The sequence below is a fragment of the Amblyomma maculatum genome, chromosome 2 (genome assembly GCF_055883805.1).
Source record: "Amblyomma maculatum isolate TAMU_Amacu chromosome 2, ASM5588380v1, whole genome shotgun sequence".
Lineage (NCBI taxonomy): Eukaryota > Metazoa > Arthropoda > Arachnida > Ixodida > Ixodidae > Amblyomma > Amblyomma maculatum.
The window spans coordinates 16299355-16314907 of NC_139345.1; the positions used below are offsets into that span (position 1 = coordinate 16299355).

General features: G+C 42.9%; 1 protein-coding gene across 1 annotated transcript in view; it reads left to right on the forward strand.

The window, feature by feature from the left end:
* The window catches only part of LOC146198036 (uncharacterized), a 29495-nt gene extending 14644 nt beyond the window's left edge, over nt 1–14851 (forward strand). Inside the window, exons 6-9 of the mRNA XM_084593348.1 lie at nt 3152–3261; nt 5014–5105; nt 8613–8752; nt 12483–14851. Of these exons, the coding sequence (XP_084449474.1) occupies nt 3152–3261; nt 5014–5105; nt 8613–8752; nt 12483–13795 (1655 nt within the window). The 3' untranslated portion in view covers nt 13796–14851. The remainder of the gene's footprint in view (nt 1–3151; nt 3262–5013; nt 5106–8612; nt 8753–12482) is intronic.
* The last annotated feature ends 702 nt before the right edge of the window (nt 14852–15553 follow it).

The window sequence follows — 15553 nt, forward strand, 5'->3', positions numbered from 1 at the left end:
CTTGTTTTTATTCTATAGAATTGATTAGGCGCACAAGGTGTCTTAGTCTAGCTACTGGGAAAACTGGGAATTGTCAGGGAAATTTCATGCACCGGGAAAAATCAGGGAAATGTCAGGGAAACCATCAAAAATTTCGCCAAGTCAGGGAAAATGGCATGATATATTCTGCGGTGCATATTCATTTTAAGCTGGCGCACAGCAAACATGCTATTCATACAGATTTTTAAATTTCTATTTATTTATTTGTTTGTTTATTTATTTATTGTGTGTGCTGAGCGCGTGGCCCCACCGCAAGGCGACGCGCGGTATATTACTTTGTGGCAGCGCATGGCTGAGCTGCCACAATAGAAGAACCAATATGCACGTGAGTTGGGTACTCAATAAAATAGTATGCAGAAGTGCTGCGTGGGTGTAGTATACGACAAAAAGCAGAAATAATCGCGCTGGCAGCGGCCAGCACGAAAGTGATCGGCGAGCTGAGCTGCAGCTGAGGTCCGTTGTGACACGCTCCAGCGGTTGACCACTCACGTCTTCACGGTCTCGCCGCAGGTTCCGCACTTCGTGTGCGCGATAAAATTGCTTAACACTTTCATGTCCACAATCACGAACTCGGACTGGCATCGCATTCCGTGCTAACGCCAAGGTGAAACTCGCGTTGAGCTGTGGACTTTCCCGACAGAACGGACTTTGTGTCGACCACTCGGTACACCGACTCCGCCGTAGAGTAGTACGCGGCGGCGGCGTCAACTTAAAATGTACCGTGATCCAAGATGCAATTCGCGCTGTAATTTGAACCCGCGGTGTCGTCATCAGGCAGCGTGGTTGATGTTCCCTGCACATCTAACAAGTCTGGCGCCAGCTGTAACTCCCGACGGCACGCTTGTGGCCGAGATCTTCTGGTTTTTGTTCCTCGCCCGTTCCTTACGGCTTCCAAAGGCTCGTTGCGTGCACGGTTACAATCTACTGTTTTCCGGCATCTTGATCGCAAGGAAAAACTGCACAATGCGGTGCATCGAGAAACACGAGCGCAAACGGAGACACGCATGAAGCGGCGCCCGCGGCGGCGGCGAACACAAAACAGCAAGAAAAAAATCTCGCACTGATCACGCTGGCGAATGGGAGACGTGGAACGACTCAAGTGCGCTGCGTGAGAGCTAATCAGACATCATAAACGGCTTGAGCGAAACCATTTTGAGAAAGCAGTTAAGCAGCTTTAAACCAAGCTCAAGATGGCGGCGATCGCCCTCCACGGCCGGCTGTAACGCCTGCGGGAATTTCGAACGCAATTCCTCTTTTCGGGGGGCATTTCGTGGCTGCCGTGACGTTTTGAAAGCCGATTTTATCGCAATTCCCTCGAGACTGGTCGTGACCTAGCGAGGCACCCTATATACACCTGAATTTTGACCAATAAAAACCGCCGTTTTTTTTTTTTTTATACATGGGGCCAATAGGTGATTTTGCAACTGGTAGTATCAAAGAGCTCTGCTGAGGCTGGCATCAGTGCGCTTTTAATTTTCCGTAAACTCTCGACGTTTTTACCTGCTAGTAACATTAATAACAGCCTTTCACTATTGTAAACTGCAGAATTGGATTAATAAATAGCTTTTTATTGGAAATTATTCCTCTATGCTCATTATCATCAGCTGCTGCATTTTTGAGCCTCTTCACTCATCAGGGAATTTGACCTGAAATAATCAGGGAAAACCTGGAAAAGTCAGGGATATTGAAAATAGTAGTTTGCTAGACAGACACCCTGGTCGTAGGAGTAGGCTTGAGAAATTCAATTTATTATTTGCTGAAATAAGTTGCATTTTATGTTACACAATATCGAAAGCCTTCTCAGTGCTTATAAAATCGTTTTCTGCTCGTTGGCAGGGTTGAGGATAGCCTAAAATGGTATAAATTCGCTGTTTCCTGCCATTTTATGGTAAAACAGAAGTGAGGCTTTAGCTTTTTTCTCTATCATGCAAATTTCTCTTATTTTACGATGCAGTGGTATTCAATTCAGCTCTTATTAAAATTAGTGTTAGTATGTTTTTGAAGACAGTTTTCCTCAAGTGCTTTTCTATCATAAGCACGATGCTCTGCATCTAATAGTTTTGGTAGAATTGTATATATTTTTATGCCTGCGCCACGAATGAGCCAAATAAGGTAATAACTGCATGGCATGATAGGAACAGGCAGTCTACAAGCTTATTTGATAAGAACTTAGTTCAAAAGCACGACAGTTGGGCACAATCTCTGGCAGGCAGTATCCTTTTGTATGAGATAATGCTGAAGGCCCCAAGTTGAAGGTTTCATTGAAGAGCTGCGCAAGTGTTATAATGTAAAGTTTTATTCGGGCTTTTCATCTGTATCAAACAGGCGAAAAAGATTACTATGAAAGGACGACACAGGAAGAGCGCTTGTCCTGTGTTGTCCGTTTTTAGTCCCCATCTTTTTTGCACTGTTTGATATGGATAGATACCAACTAATCCAAGTCACTCTGCTCAGTGCTTATTGGGTGTATTCTCGTCAGGTTTTTCATATTTATGCTGGTCAGTGATATTTTTATGTGCGGGATATTGGAGATCATTTTTTTTTCTTAGCTGATGTTTTTACAGGCAAAGGAGACCGTCTAAGCCCTCTTGTTCATCTGAAAGGCAGTCTGCTTATGTTGTCATGGCTTTAGCACTTTGCAAGCCAAGTCAACACATCAGTTTTGGCATTCTGCATTTGCATTAATCACATGTGACTCATTCTGTTAGCCAGGAATAAGTTCTCTTTTGGACATTCTACGCACACTGTAAAATTCTGAGTAAACACCACACAAGTTAAAGTTACCACCAGCGAGGGGTGGGGGGGATTCTCGGAACCATGCGGAAATGCAAAATCAGCAGGGAAGTTAAGGGATGCTCTTGATCAGAATATTGTGGTAAGTGATGGGGAGAATAAAGTTTGCATTATGATTATCGCCTGCCACAGTATAAGAGATGAATTGCTAGTAAAGCTTCTCAGGTATGCTCTTGTACAGATACTCATTATTAGTCAGTGGCGTCTGCATCTGAAGCTAGTATTTTTTTTTTTTTCTTTCTCTCTCTCGCAGATTAAAGTACAGGATTTGCAGTGTCGCTTTGCTTTAAAAAAAAATGCTGATTCGGCTTGTGTGCAGGTGGTGTGAGCATGGACCCTCTCGAATTAATGAAGCAGATGAGAGATGATGGACTCCAATTGAAGCCCCATGCTTTAGGACATCGCTTCAATGTGAATCAGGCCAATCAAGTGAGCAAAATAGCCATAGGCTTTGGTGGTTTGTGTGTGTGTGTGTGTGTGTGTGTGTGTGTGTGTGTGTGTGTGTGTGTGTGTGTGTGTGTGTGTGTGTGTGTGTGTGTGTGTGTGTGTGTGTGTGTGTGTGTGTGTGTGTGTGTGTGTGTGTGTGTGTGTGTGTGTGTGTGTGTGTGTGTGTGTGTGTGTGTGTGTGTGTGTGTGTGTGTGTGTGTGTGTGTGTGTGTGTGTGTGTGTGTGTGTGTGTGTGTGTGTGTGTGTGTGTGTGTGTGTGTGTGTGTGTGTGTGTGTGTGTGTGTGTGTGTGTGTGTGTGTGTGTGTGTGTGTGTGTGTGTGTGTGTGTGTGTGTGTGTGTGTGTGTGTGTGTGTGTGTGTGTGTGTGTGTGTGTGTGTGTGTGTGTGTGTGTGTGTGTGTGTGTGTGTGTGTGTGTGTGTGTGTGTGTGTGTACACATGCATACATGCATCACTTCTAGCAATCTGCCAGTGACGTAAGGGGAAAGGAAAGGCCAAATTATTGGCAATGACCAGCTAATCTTGCACATTAACTTTTAATATGTTGTAGTGTTTTTGTACAGACACTATCTCATAAAGTTAAATCTGGCATTATAACTAATTCCTCGATATTACCATTTTTCTCGGTTCCCCAGCGCCACCTTTATTAAACTGGAGCATTTGAGAACTCCATGTAAAGGAAGTGTTGTCGCAGCAGACATTGATATAACGAACTGGCTGCACCAACTGTATCTCAGCTAGTGCCAAGGTACTCAAAACTTTACAGAACCACGTGAAGGGTATTTTGAAGAGGAATAGTTCCAAAATACTATTTGTATGCATAATGTTCACGAAGCCAGTCATATTTAGTACAGTGTACGTCACCTTTGTGTAGAGCGCTCGATAGACGCGCTTCCCTACATAAAAATCGATGCCTTGTCGCAGTTTCTACTTTTTACAAGCAATGCTTGTGCGGAAGTTGAGCCACACAGACCTGTGAAGAAGATGAGCATGAGCACTTTCTCTGCAAATCGTGGGCTGATTTTATTGCGATAGCAATACTGCGCCAGGTTTCGAGCCATCGCGGAGTCCTGGCGGAGGCTTGCACTTGACTTTGAACAGCTGATGAGAAGGAGGAGGAGCAGAAGAAGAAGAAAAGGAAAAAGAAAAGGAAGAGGAACAAAAATGAGAAGACTGGTAACATTATGCTCTCACGTCATACTCTTAAAGGATGAGCTTAAGTGTCCCCAATAATGTAGCACATTACACTGATAGGGCGTGATAGGGGAATAATGTAGCAGGCAAAAGAAGCTTCCGCCGTTGCTATCGCAATTCCACTAGGGTTAACCAGAGTTAAACCACAACTAATTTTTTTAATTTCAATTTTTATTACGGGATGAGCACCGCCCGATCGCTCTACACAAAGGTGACATCGACTGTACTGATATTTCAAACAAAAATGACTGACACCTTGAAGTTAAATTAATAGGTGTCTACTACATTGCTTCTTCTCAGCCACATGCAAGGAAATGTGGAACGAGGATTCACCGTGAATTGCCAACATGCCGTGAAAAACCTGAAAGAATTTCTTGTATTTCTGAGTGGATTGTGAAGTGTGTTTGATGCTAGACAGAGCATGTGGCAATGTTTTTGCTGACGTCCAGGGCTTTTGCAAGACTGTGTTATAGTCGAACCTTTCTATAACAAACACAGGTACTATAGCCACTGTCTATTTCTTTCTTCTTTTCTGATGACAGCTCCTTATTCCAAGCGATGATGAAGATGCAGATGACGCAGAAGTGGCATTTCTGAAGTCTCTGAGCACGAAGCAAAAGAAAAAGCTACTGATGTAAGACCTTAATACAGATTTTAATTTTTTATGTTTTTTCTTTTTAATGTTTTACAGCAATTTATTCAGTTGTTTAGCATTTACTGTGTTTTGTGTGGCTGAGCTATATTTTGACTATTCATTGCTATCCACACAATCTATGCATAATGCTATAAGGGGAAGCTAAAGGCAGTGTGCAAAGCACTGGTAGCAGGTTTATGAAATGCGCACGGGAGGGGAGCTGATCACAATGAGAGCTCGCTGTGTGTTTCTATGCTGTTGTGTCGTTGTGAATTCTTTTTGTGATTGTGTGTGTCTCATTTGATACAATTTTGTGTCTCATTGTGATACAAGCAACATTCTTTGCCAATGCACTGTTACACAAAGCTCTGGGCATGTTCAGCAACTGTACCCCCTTAGATGGGTGTTCAGAAATTCATGATATTCCCAGCGTGGCCATCACATGACCAACAGGGAATATGGTAACAGTTTGCTTTAAAACGTTGCATTTTATTACTTTTATTTTTTTATGACAGTAAAAAGTATTTGAGGCAATCGTTGGGCTATTAATAATCCTCAGCATTTTTGTGCTACACAAGCTTAGGTCAAGTAAGAAACTAGGTTCACTACTGTGCATCACTGTCACCTTCTTGTGTTTTACGGTGTTCATTTTTGTTCAGGGCATTTTTCATTGGTTTCTGAAGTAAAAGTAAAAATATGTCATATCAGTGCAGTGTCCTGGGGTCATTGGATGGAGTTTGCAGTCTTCCAAGCCATTAGCAACCTCTGAAAACATTATACAGCATGCTTGCGGACCTAGTGGGCATTGCTTCATTGTGGTAATGTCAGTTCAAGATGCAGTTATGATAAGTTTTCAAGTGGCAATACATGCTGGGAAATGTATCACCGGCTCAGTGCATCTTTTCATGTTCTGGAACGGCTGATTTGGTCATGATTTTTCAGATTATTATATTTTTTGAAGACGCAGTACTCTGGGGGATTCACAGTAGCTCGCATCAGTTCAAGATGGGCCGTCACACACACATGTAAGGTGCTCGCAGCACAGAACTGAAGTGCATAAATTGAGGGAAAAAAAGGTATATCAGATTAGTATCCAGAAGTGAATAATGAATCGATGAAGCAAGTCTAATGGAGCCAAGCTGCAGATTGTAGCTTACTGTTTTCTGCTTGTGTGCAAGGGACACCCAGCACATACACGAATTGGATTCTCACTGATGGCTGCACCATCATGAATGCCCTCGCTTTTCAAAAAGGTGCCCCATTTGTGCTGTGTGCTGCAGCAGCAGGAATCGGCGGGCATCAAGAGAAAAAGAAATATTGCAACTGCAAACACCGACTATAGCCAAGTTCAACACCCTTGCCTGGTCTCTCTTCTGAAGCTTGAATAAGCCGAGGTTCAGTGATGGCCCGGGTGTTCAGTCCAAGGCCAAAGATCCAAGGTTTCCAGGTTGCCAAAGGTCTCCATGGCCTGCGGCATGCTACGTTGCCTCAATCTCCCAACTTCTCGCTGAACAATGTTTTGTCAGCCGTACGGATGAACAAGCAGTGACAAAGCAGATGCTTTCAGAAGCAACCATTAGGTGTTTTTTTGTGGCACTCATGTAGGCAATGCATGGGGCATAACAGCTTCCATATAAACTTCATAGCGTACAAGAATTCTTTCTTTCCTGGGGATCAAACTCGACTCGAAGTCTTGTCTGTGGCAGTCGCTCTGCTAACTAATCTAACCAGGATGGCTAACAGATAGCTGGACAAGGCTGACTCGGTCAACAACTTTGAAGCAGCAGCAACGTTACACCACTGTGTATATGAAATCTCTCAAAGAATAAGGGAAAACATACTCATTAGCATCCATCACCAGGCAAGTAGTACAGCTTGCAAACAAAAATTTGAAGCCTTCACAAGCTTCATACTTCTTGATTGGAATGTATGTGCTTGTGTACCTGTACGTGGGCAGTACTAGTTGTTGCAGTGCAACTTAGTTGATTATACAGTCGATCTCGGATATATCGAATTATTGCTCACATCGAACTCTCAATATATCCCCTTGAAAATCCCATGCAAATATATGGGAGTGGTGTTCACCTATATTGAACTCCCGTTCAGGAGAACATTTGATTCATCAAACTGCGTGCCATGCCCATGCAAGAAGTGCTTTTCCTAATGCACCACGGTCACCTTTCGCGCACAGTCGATTCAACTTGGCCGCCTGCTGGCAGCGTTAACACTGTGAAATTGTTGGACGAGGTCAACAGCGTGTCTGAGTGAAAGCAGCCTTCGTTCTGGCATGATCAGGAGCTTTTCACAAAGCACTGCCTGCAGCAGTTTTGATGTCAGCCCCAATGCAAAAAGCATTTGTGCCACATGACACTAAACGCAAGCCTTGACATCCCGATCTGTTCCTATGGAATGCTGAGAGCATGTGCTCATGCCCACGGAACTACAAGTAGAGATGCACCCCTTTTTTTTAATGCTTATCGTGATGCGATATTTGACACAGGGATGGGGCGCATGTGCACCTTGCCAGAAGCTGCACTCTGTAGGCAATTCCTATTCACCTACAACTCTCAGCGAGCTGTAGGCTGCCAGTATGTCGGGACGCATATCAAAGCAGGAAGCACGCCACTAATGTGGGTACACCGTATGCACGTTTATGGGTCACAAAGAAGATCATCTTCAGTAAAACTTCTTCCTAGGTGAGTTGGTGCGTCTTGAGCATTATAAAGTTGGAGCGCAAAAAAACAACCACACACAGACAGACGGGCTGCGTGTCGTTACTCTGTCTGCGTGTGATTGTTTTTCTGCGCTATAACTTTATTATGTACACAAGCTCATCTGTTCGCATGTTTTATATATATATCGAATTATCGGTATATGGATTTATTTTGTGATCACCTTCAAGTTCGATATATCCGGAATCGACTTTATTAGAGAAAAGTACTACTACCAGAGCAATTTCAACTAATATTGGTTATTAACCCTTTGAGTGCCAATCATTATCGAAAAATATTTACTTTCTGTGTCAAATTCTTTTGTTGCTGCTGTTAAAGAACCAAATTGTGCAAGTTCAGATAAATAGGCGACAAATGCCACATTTACTCGCGTATAACCCGCGCCTGCATATAGCCTGCACCTCTAACTTTGAACTCCACGCTAGCGTCATTAATTTCCGCGTTGTTGTTGTGATCGCAGGGAGGAAATGAAATAACAAGTCGCCGCGAACCACATGTATCACCAAACGTCACAAGCCTCCTTGTGCTTGAACAAACCTTTTCAAAGTTTTACAATGGTTGCATTTCGGTAGCGTCAGAATGCTAAAATGCCTGTGCTATGTGATGTCAGTTCACACTACAAGATCTACAGGTGGTCTAAATTACTCCAGAACCTTGACGTTCTCATAGTGCATGGTTGCTTCAGGACATAAACCCTCACATGCCAATTGTCATCCCTCTTTCTTCTTTCCTGACATGTTCATGCGGCTCACTGAATTTGACCCTCATTACCCAGGAAGCTGAACAAGATGGCCAAGAAGCGGGATCCAAGGGGGGAAAAGAAGAAGCGCAGTAAGGACAAGAAAAAGTCCAAGAAGAGGAAGCACAAGCACGGCAACAAAAAGGGAAGTTCCAGTAGTGAGAGCTCTGACTCCGGTGAGTAGCACATACCTTTTTGTTTCTTTATCGCCTAGATATAAAAAGATTGCCGCCAATATCAAAAAGTTCTAGCAGCAGATCTGCCACTCACAAGCTTGTTTACAAAGAGAGGATTTCAAGGCAATGCATGACCGAAAACTTTTGGCATAGAAGCATCCAGAAAGCATTGCAACAAGGGTGTCTATTGGCAAAGGTGGATGTTGTGAAACATTGGGAACGGTGTCTCTCACGCAAGGTAACCTCTCCTGTTTTTATGTTACTCTGCATTGTTTTTGCATAGCTTTTAAACGTCTGAGTGTGTTATTTTGTGGAAACTCGTTTGCAAGCAATTTCTTGTGTGCGCTGCATAACGCGTTTATGGTGTGATTTCATCTTGCACTGCAAGTTGGTTTATGTCTCAAGTACCTCAGTAGCTTGCCATCTACCGTAAAAAATTGAGCAGTGTTTCATTTTTCAGAGATCTAATTGGAAAGGAATTCGACCTAAGTTAACATTCTTGGAGTTATTGCTAGGTTCATCCAGCATTTATACATATTAAAGAATCACAACTTTTACTGTTTAGTGACTCCCAAGGTTGGTTAACCATTTCATTGAATTTATACTAATGGCTAGCTGACAAAACATTGCAATTGCATTTCTGACTTACTCTTGTTGTTTTCTTTCTATATTCCATGTTTTGAAATAAGAAAAAACTCATGCCCTCCTTGCACATTGACAGCAAGGCACCAATAGAATTCTAGCTGAGCATTAAATAAACAACCATGCAGTGCCATCCACTCTCATCTCTTCCAGCAGTTGCACTGCTTCTATACAAAGGCAGAGACATTGCAGGGAGCTTCTCATCTGCATTATGAAGATGAAAAGATTATCTCTGAGACGAAAACTAATTAAGAACTGTGAACGTTTCACCAGAGATCTTTCTGGTTGAGAGGCAAGCTATAGTTAACTGCCAAGTAATTGGTTGCCATGTTTGCTTAACCAATAACAGCCAGTTACAGAGACTTCAGCTGTCATTGTCTGGGGTTTGATAGAATACATGGGTTTCAATGACCTAGTCGATAGAATACTGCCTTCCAGCCAGCAGCTGCGATTCTCATCAATTTTAGTGGAACTGTAGCTTAAAGGCACAGCTTATGCACTCTACAGCATTGCTAGCTTGACATTGTCAGCGCATGCTCTCGTCTTCACACTGCTAAGTGTAGACCCATCTAGTGGAAATGAACCAAGCATAGATGGATGCAGTGCATTAGTTAGAACGCTTTGATGTGAAATCCTGCATATATTTTCAGGCCAGAAGCTCTAAATAGCAAGAATTTCCGCAAGTCATGTTGAAGTGTCTTTTTATAAGCGAGGCTCTTGATCAGATTTTAACAAATACTCTTCATGTATCATTAAATGTCGTTTTTTGTCTGTTAAAAACTTATCCTTTCATGAGAGAGGTAGGGCGGACAACAGACAGAGTGAACAATAATTATACCCCACTGTGTGTTACTTTCATGTCTCCGTAACTGGGTTCAACTGTACTTATAATATATTATTCAAATCTTCCGCTTGTTATATCAATATGCTTTCTTTTTCTTTGGTAAAATCAGATGATTTCGCCAAATAAATTCAATAAATAAATAAATAGACAGTCGGGGAGTTTCATGACAAAAAGATGTATCGCGGGATACATGCCAGAGTTAGGCAAGTTGCTCATCAGAATAAGAAGAAAGTGTCCAAGATCAGAATTTAATTGCATATAAATTGGTTTGTAGGAAATGAAAGGTGCAATACTCTCAGTTGCTTAGAAACGTTAAACCCCATAAACATCTCGATGGGCACCTCAACTGTGCCTTGAGGGAAAGGAGGAAAGGGTGAATGTAAGAAGAGAGTGAGAAAGGTGTTGTAATAGAGGGGTCCAGAATATTTTTGGCCACCTGGGGATCTTTAACACTCTGACATCGAAATCACTACATGGGCACTTTTTTGTGCCTCGCCTCTGTTGAAACACGGCCACCATGGCCAGTTTCAAACCAGAATACTCATCAGGCACAGCAGCAGGTATAACTACATATGGCAAGTGTTTTGCATACACTAGTTTTCAGCAATATCTCTGCATCCTGGACTGTGGGGATAATTAATGACTAACTCAGTCTCAGTTTCCCAGCACAATGAACTTCGCAGTCATGCTTTGAACAAGGATGATCGATCAGTCCCTTCCTTTCAATGCTTCATGATTTCCACCTCATCACAACATTAATACTGCTGTTACAAATGTGTGGAGTGGCTGTTCTGTTAGATATACTTCAAAATGGCATTTATGCTCTGAAGAGCAAGCAAGGGCAAGGAAATCAGAAGGTTAAGAGCTTGGTATGTCATACACATGAAGGAAGCCAGCAGTCAGCGAAACCAAGGGAAGCATATAGTGGCAGTCATTACAGCATACAGTGGAAGGGAAGCATACAGTCATTAGAAACCAGTGATGTAAGTAAAAAATATTTTTCAGACATTGTTTGTTATTTGCCGCCAGAAAAAAAAGGGGGGGGGGGGGGGGCAAAAAGAGGGGTAGGGGGAAATGCAAAGCTCAGAAATTTGTTTAGGGGGAGGTTGACACAAAAATCCCCCCCCCCCCCCCCCCCCCCCCCCCATCTCTTTCCTGATAAGCTTCTGAAAGCATAGGAGAATAATATCTTTTTTGAGGCTGCTGTTGAACAATGGGAAATCAACAGTGTAATTGTGCACAAAAGAGGTGGCGAAGTGTCAATGTCCTTGCAGTTTAAGTCATAGTCATCGTACAAAACTGCAGTCACACTGATCAAGAATGCATATTGAAAGTTTTAAATTTTTTATTAGAGAATCTTGGCTATTAATTTCCTTAAGGTGAGGCTGGTGTCAGGAGGGCATGAATTATTCTTTGAGGGTACAGTTCTTAATTCTGCCACTCAAATGGTGTTGCTGATGCATTGTGAAGTAGTATTAGTGGCTGCTTACTACTTCTGTTATTTTCAGACTGTACCCTGCATATATAATGCTAAGTACAATATATATATATATATTCGCCGACTGTGTATATATATATATGTAAAGCCAAAAATGCATCAGACCTATGTTCTCCCATTTGTAGGCAGTGTTGTCTTCATATGAAGTTCTTGTAAATTGTTTACTCACAGGAGCATCACAACCTGAAGTGTCAGTCATTGGCAAGTTATAAGTCGTGGAAATGGTATATATGTACTGTCGGGAAATATACTGCAATGCGGCATACATCTATTGAGAGGATACGTCTGCTTCCTTGCATTTTGTTGAGGTCAACATTACCTGTAATAAGAAGTGCAATTTCCTTCATGTTATAGGCAAATGCAGTGGGCAGGATTGCAAGTGTCAGAATTTCTGTTCCTTTACGTTAACCTCCTATTATACATTTCTGGCATTCGCTGTTGATGATAATTCTCTGGATCATTATGCATATGTTGGAAAAGCTGTCACCCCTTTCACTACACGTTTTCTTATGATCAGCGGCATGCTGCTAATTGCATTGTCTATAACATGTTTATTTTTAACATTTCGTGCCTTCAAAGCCCTTCTGTTTGATGTCACCACTGCACATGCCAGTTTTGTGACACTCGCATTGTGTTTTATATGATTTATGCGGTATACTGAAATTTCTTGTTTTTGTTTATAGTGTCTATTTTATATGAAAAAGTACTGAGTTGAAAGAGCAAAAATCATTGGTTTCATTCATCAGATGTGGCTAAGCGAAGAAAAGACCGCAAACGAAAGAAGCACAGTGGAAGTGCCAAGAAGAAGCCATCAAAGAAAGGCTCCAGCTTGGAGAGCAGTGGATCAAGCAGCAGTTCAGATGAGTCGAGCAGCTCCAGCAACTCTAGCAGCTCATCATCTTCGGACGGCAGCGACACTGAGCAGCGTCCACGCAAACGCCGGGCATCGGAGGACTCTGGTGCTGCCGCAGGGGGCACTGATGTGTCATCCTCCAAGAAGTCTAAGCACAGCCGCAAGAAGGAGTCCAAACGGCACCGGCATTCCAAGAAAGGCTCTGCTTCTAGTGAAAGTGAGGACAGCTCTGCTGGTGAGAAACATCACAAGAAGAGAAAGAAGCACAAGTCCAAGGACAAGAAGCACAAGGGAAAGGCCTCCAGTAAGGAGAAAACATCTGCAAAAAGTGGCAGCAGCACTCTCATAGATGAACTGAAGGAATTGCTCCCCAAGACTGGCCTGTCAGGGTCACTCTTTGGTGAGAGTAAAGGTCCGAAACCTGGGGCATTGCTTTTTAGTGACCCTATGAAAGACCTTCTGCCCAAGCCGGCTACAACTTTCCTTGATGATGCCCTTGAGGAAGCCATCACTAAGAAGGACCGGTCTTCATCGCACCATCTGGCTGACCCCCTTGGGGAGGTCTCATCCAAGAATGGGCCCTCAGCATTCACCGAACCCATAAACGACTTTCCAAAGTTGAGAGACACTTCCGCTCTATTTGGAGATTCACTGAATGACCTGTCCAGGCTCCCACCTGATGCCTCAAGGGATGTGCCTTCATCCAAACCAATGTTCAAGGATACCTTCAAAGAACTGGTCACTAAACCCAGTGCTGGAGGTACTGCCAGTGGCTCGATATTCAGTGGAGATCTCGAGGAGCTGCTGCCCAAGGGGCATGACTCATCTGATGAAGAATTGCGTAAACCATCACCTCCCAGAGCCACTGCCAGGAAAGAACTTGGCAAACCACAGAAGGTGATAGACTTCGATTTTGACTTGGAAGCTCTGGACGAAGATCATGGCTTCAATGGCAGTGCTAAGAGCGGATCCAAAGGAACCACCAGTGGTTCTGGCCAGTTGCTGCACTTCGACATCGACTTCGAGAAGCTGGACACAAGCAGCAGTGGGCCTAGTGCCAAGGAAAAGTACTCACCATCATCACCAACCTCAGTAATAAAAAAGGATGGAGGATCAGACCCTGAACCTGACAAGCTGGGTTCCCTATTGAGAAATCCATCTCCACCACGGCCTGGCAAGAACAGCATGTCAAGCCCGGATAAGTAACTGCACATGCATGATCCTTTATGAGGGAGAAGAGAGCCTGCTGAAGACATCGTTTTATTGTGTACCAATGTGCATATCTGTGTTTGTTCCTTTGTCATCACATCCCATGCTGTTGTCTTCATGGCTTACATATTGGCACATGTCATATACATTTGTTCATCAGATGAGCATCTTAGTCTTACTGTGTGCAGAAAAGAGGGCGGCAGGAAACGCGGTAAAGAAAACGGGGTGTACCGACACGCAGTAAGTAGCTTAAATGCATCATGTCAATGCATAGAAGTGCACTACATAATGATTTTGGTAATGCCAGTGTTACATTTGAGCTATATCATACGAACTCCACCAAATGCTGTGAGGTCACTGAACCGTGTTTCCTGTACTCCTTTTTGCATTTGTGTGGGCAGTCCCTGTGGAGGTGCTACAGCATTATCACTTGTGACGTGCCAGATATTAAAGAAATACATATTGATTTTGTGTAGAGTATCATCAGATTCTGCTCTGTTAGCTCAATGCACCTCTGCAGTCAGTGCAACAGCATACACCTCTAACAGCTCATCATTGCATGCAGTTCAGGCTTGAAGTTGAAATTGCAAATGACAGCAGCACCATAAGGACAGCTTCTATATATTTGCTGATCGAAGCTCAGCTGCAGTGATGCTTCATTTTTTTTTTTTTTTTTTTTTTTGCCTTTTCCTTTCTTTTGGCTTTAAGAGAAAAGTCAGCTTCATTGTGATGCCCAAAGTAAAAACAAAGGGAAAGGACAGTTCTACAAAAGCACGGCTTTAGCATGTTAATATAGTGGCTAGTCCAATGCTCTGACAGTAGGAAGGCCATTTTTAATTTTTGTAGTGTGATCTCCTGCATAACTTTGTAGCGCTTAATGGAAGTTGCATGCATGTTGTACAAGCTCACATGCACACTGCTCCTCCTGCACGTGCTGCCGTCGTTTACTGCAGCTAGCTGAATTGTGTCTGATCCACTTTGTGTAACCTTTCTTGCCACACACTCAATTGTGTAATGCTTACTAAAATGACTAAAGGTTACCTTGACCTTGTACATGTTATTCTTGACTTCCTTCATCATTGCTTGTCTTGCGCAGTATGTACACACAGCAGTTAAGATTATCTTCATGTTGCATTGTCTGGCACGTTATCATTAGCCTCGCTAGTGATTGTCTTACCAGATCTCGTCAATGTAATGCTGGTTAGTTTGTTCGTTTTCGTACAAATACAAAATACGCAATTCTTTTTTTTTTTCTTTTTATTGTCGTAATAAAAACAGTGGGAGTTCCCCCTAGAAAGGGTTTTGTCTTCTCTTTAGATGCTGATAAAAAAAATGGCCTTTCTTGGCCTATGCTGTCATTTGCGGTGAAGCTGTTTTGCTAGTGGTTAAAGAATTAAACAATTTTGAGATGTTCTTTGGCTACTTAACAATTGAAAGGTTTTACATGCTACATGTGACGGGGCTCCTGTTCGTAGTTAGGGTGTTGGGAGACTACACTGAAGAGCAATGCTTCCCACAAATTAAAAATATCTAGGGCAGCAGGAGTGCAGTGACGGACCGGCTGCTTGGTTCATTTACTGTTCTCATCACACACTTAGTAACTAAAGGGCCAGTATGTGCACTACATAGGAAGGCTCAACATTCGTGTACTATAGCATCGTGCCATGCGTTGTTGCCCTTCCTGCACTGCCAATGGGGTAATTTGCTGGTTAAACTTCACTGATCAGTCTTAGGTGCAAGTGGCACAGTGTGGCA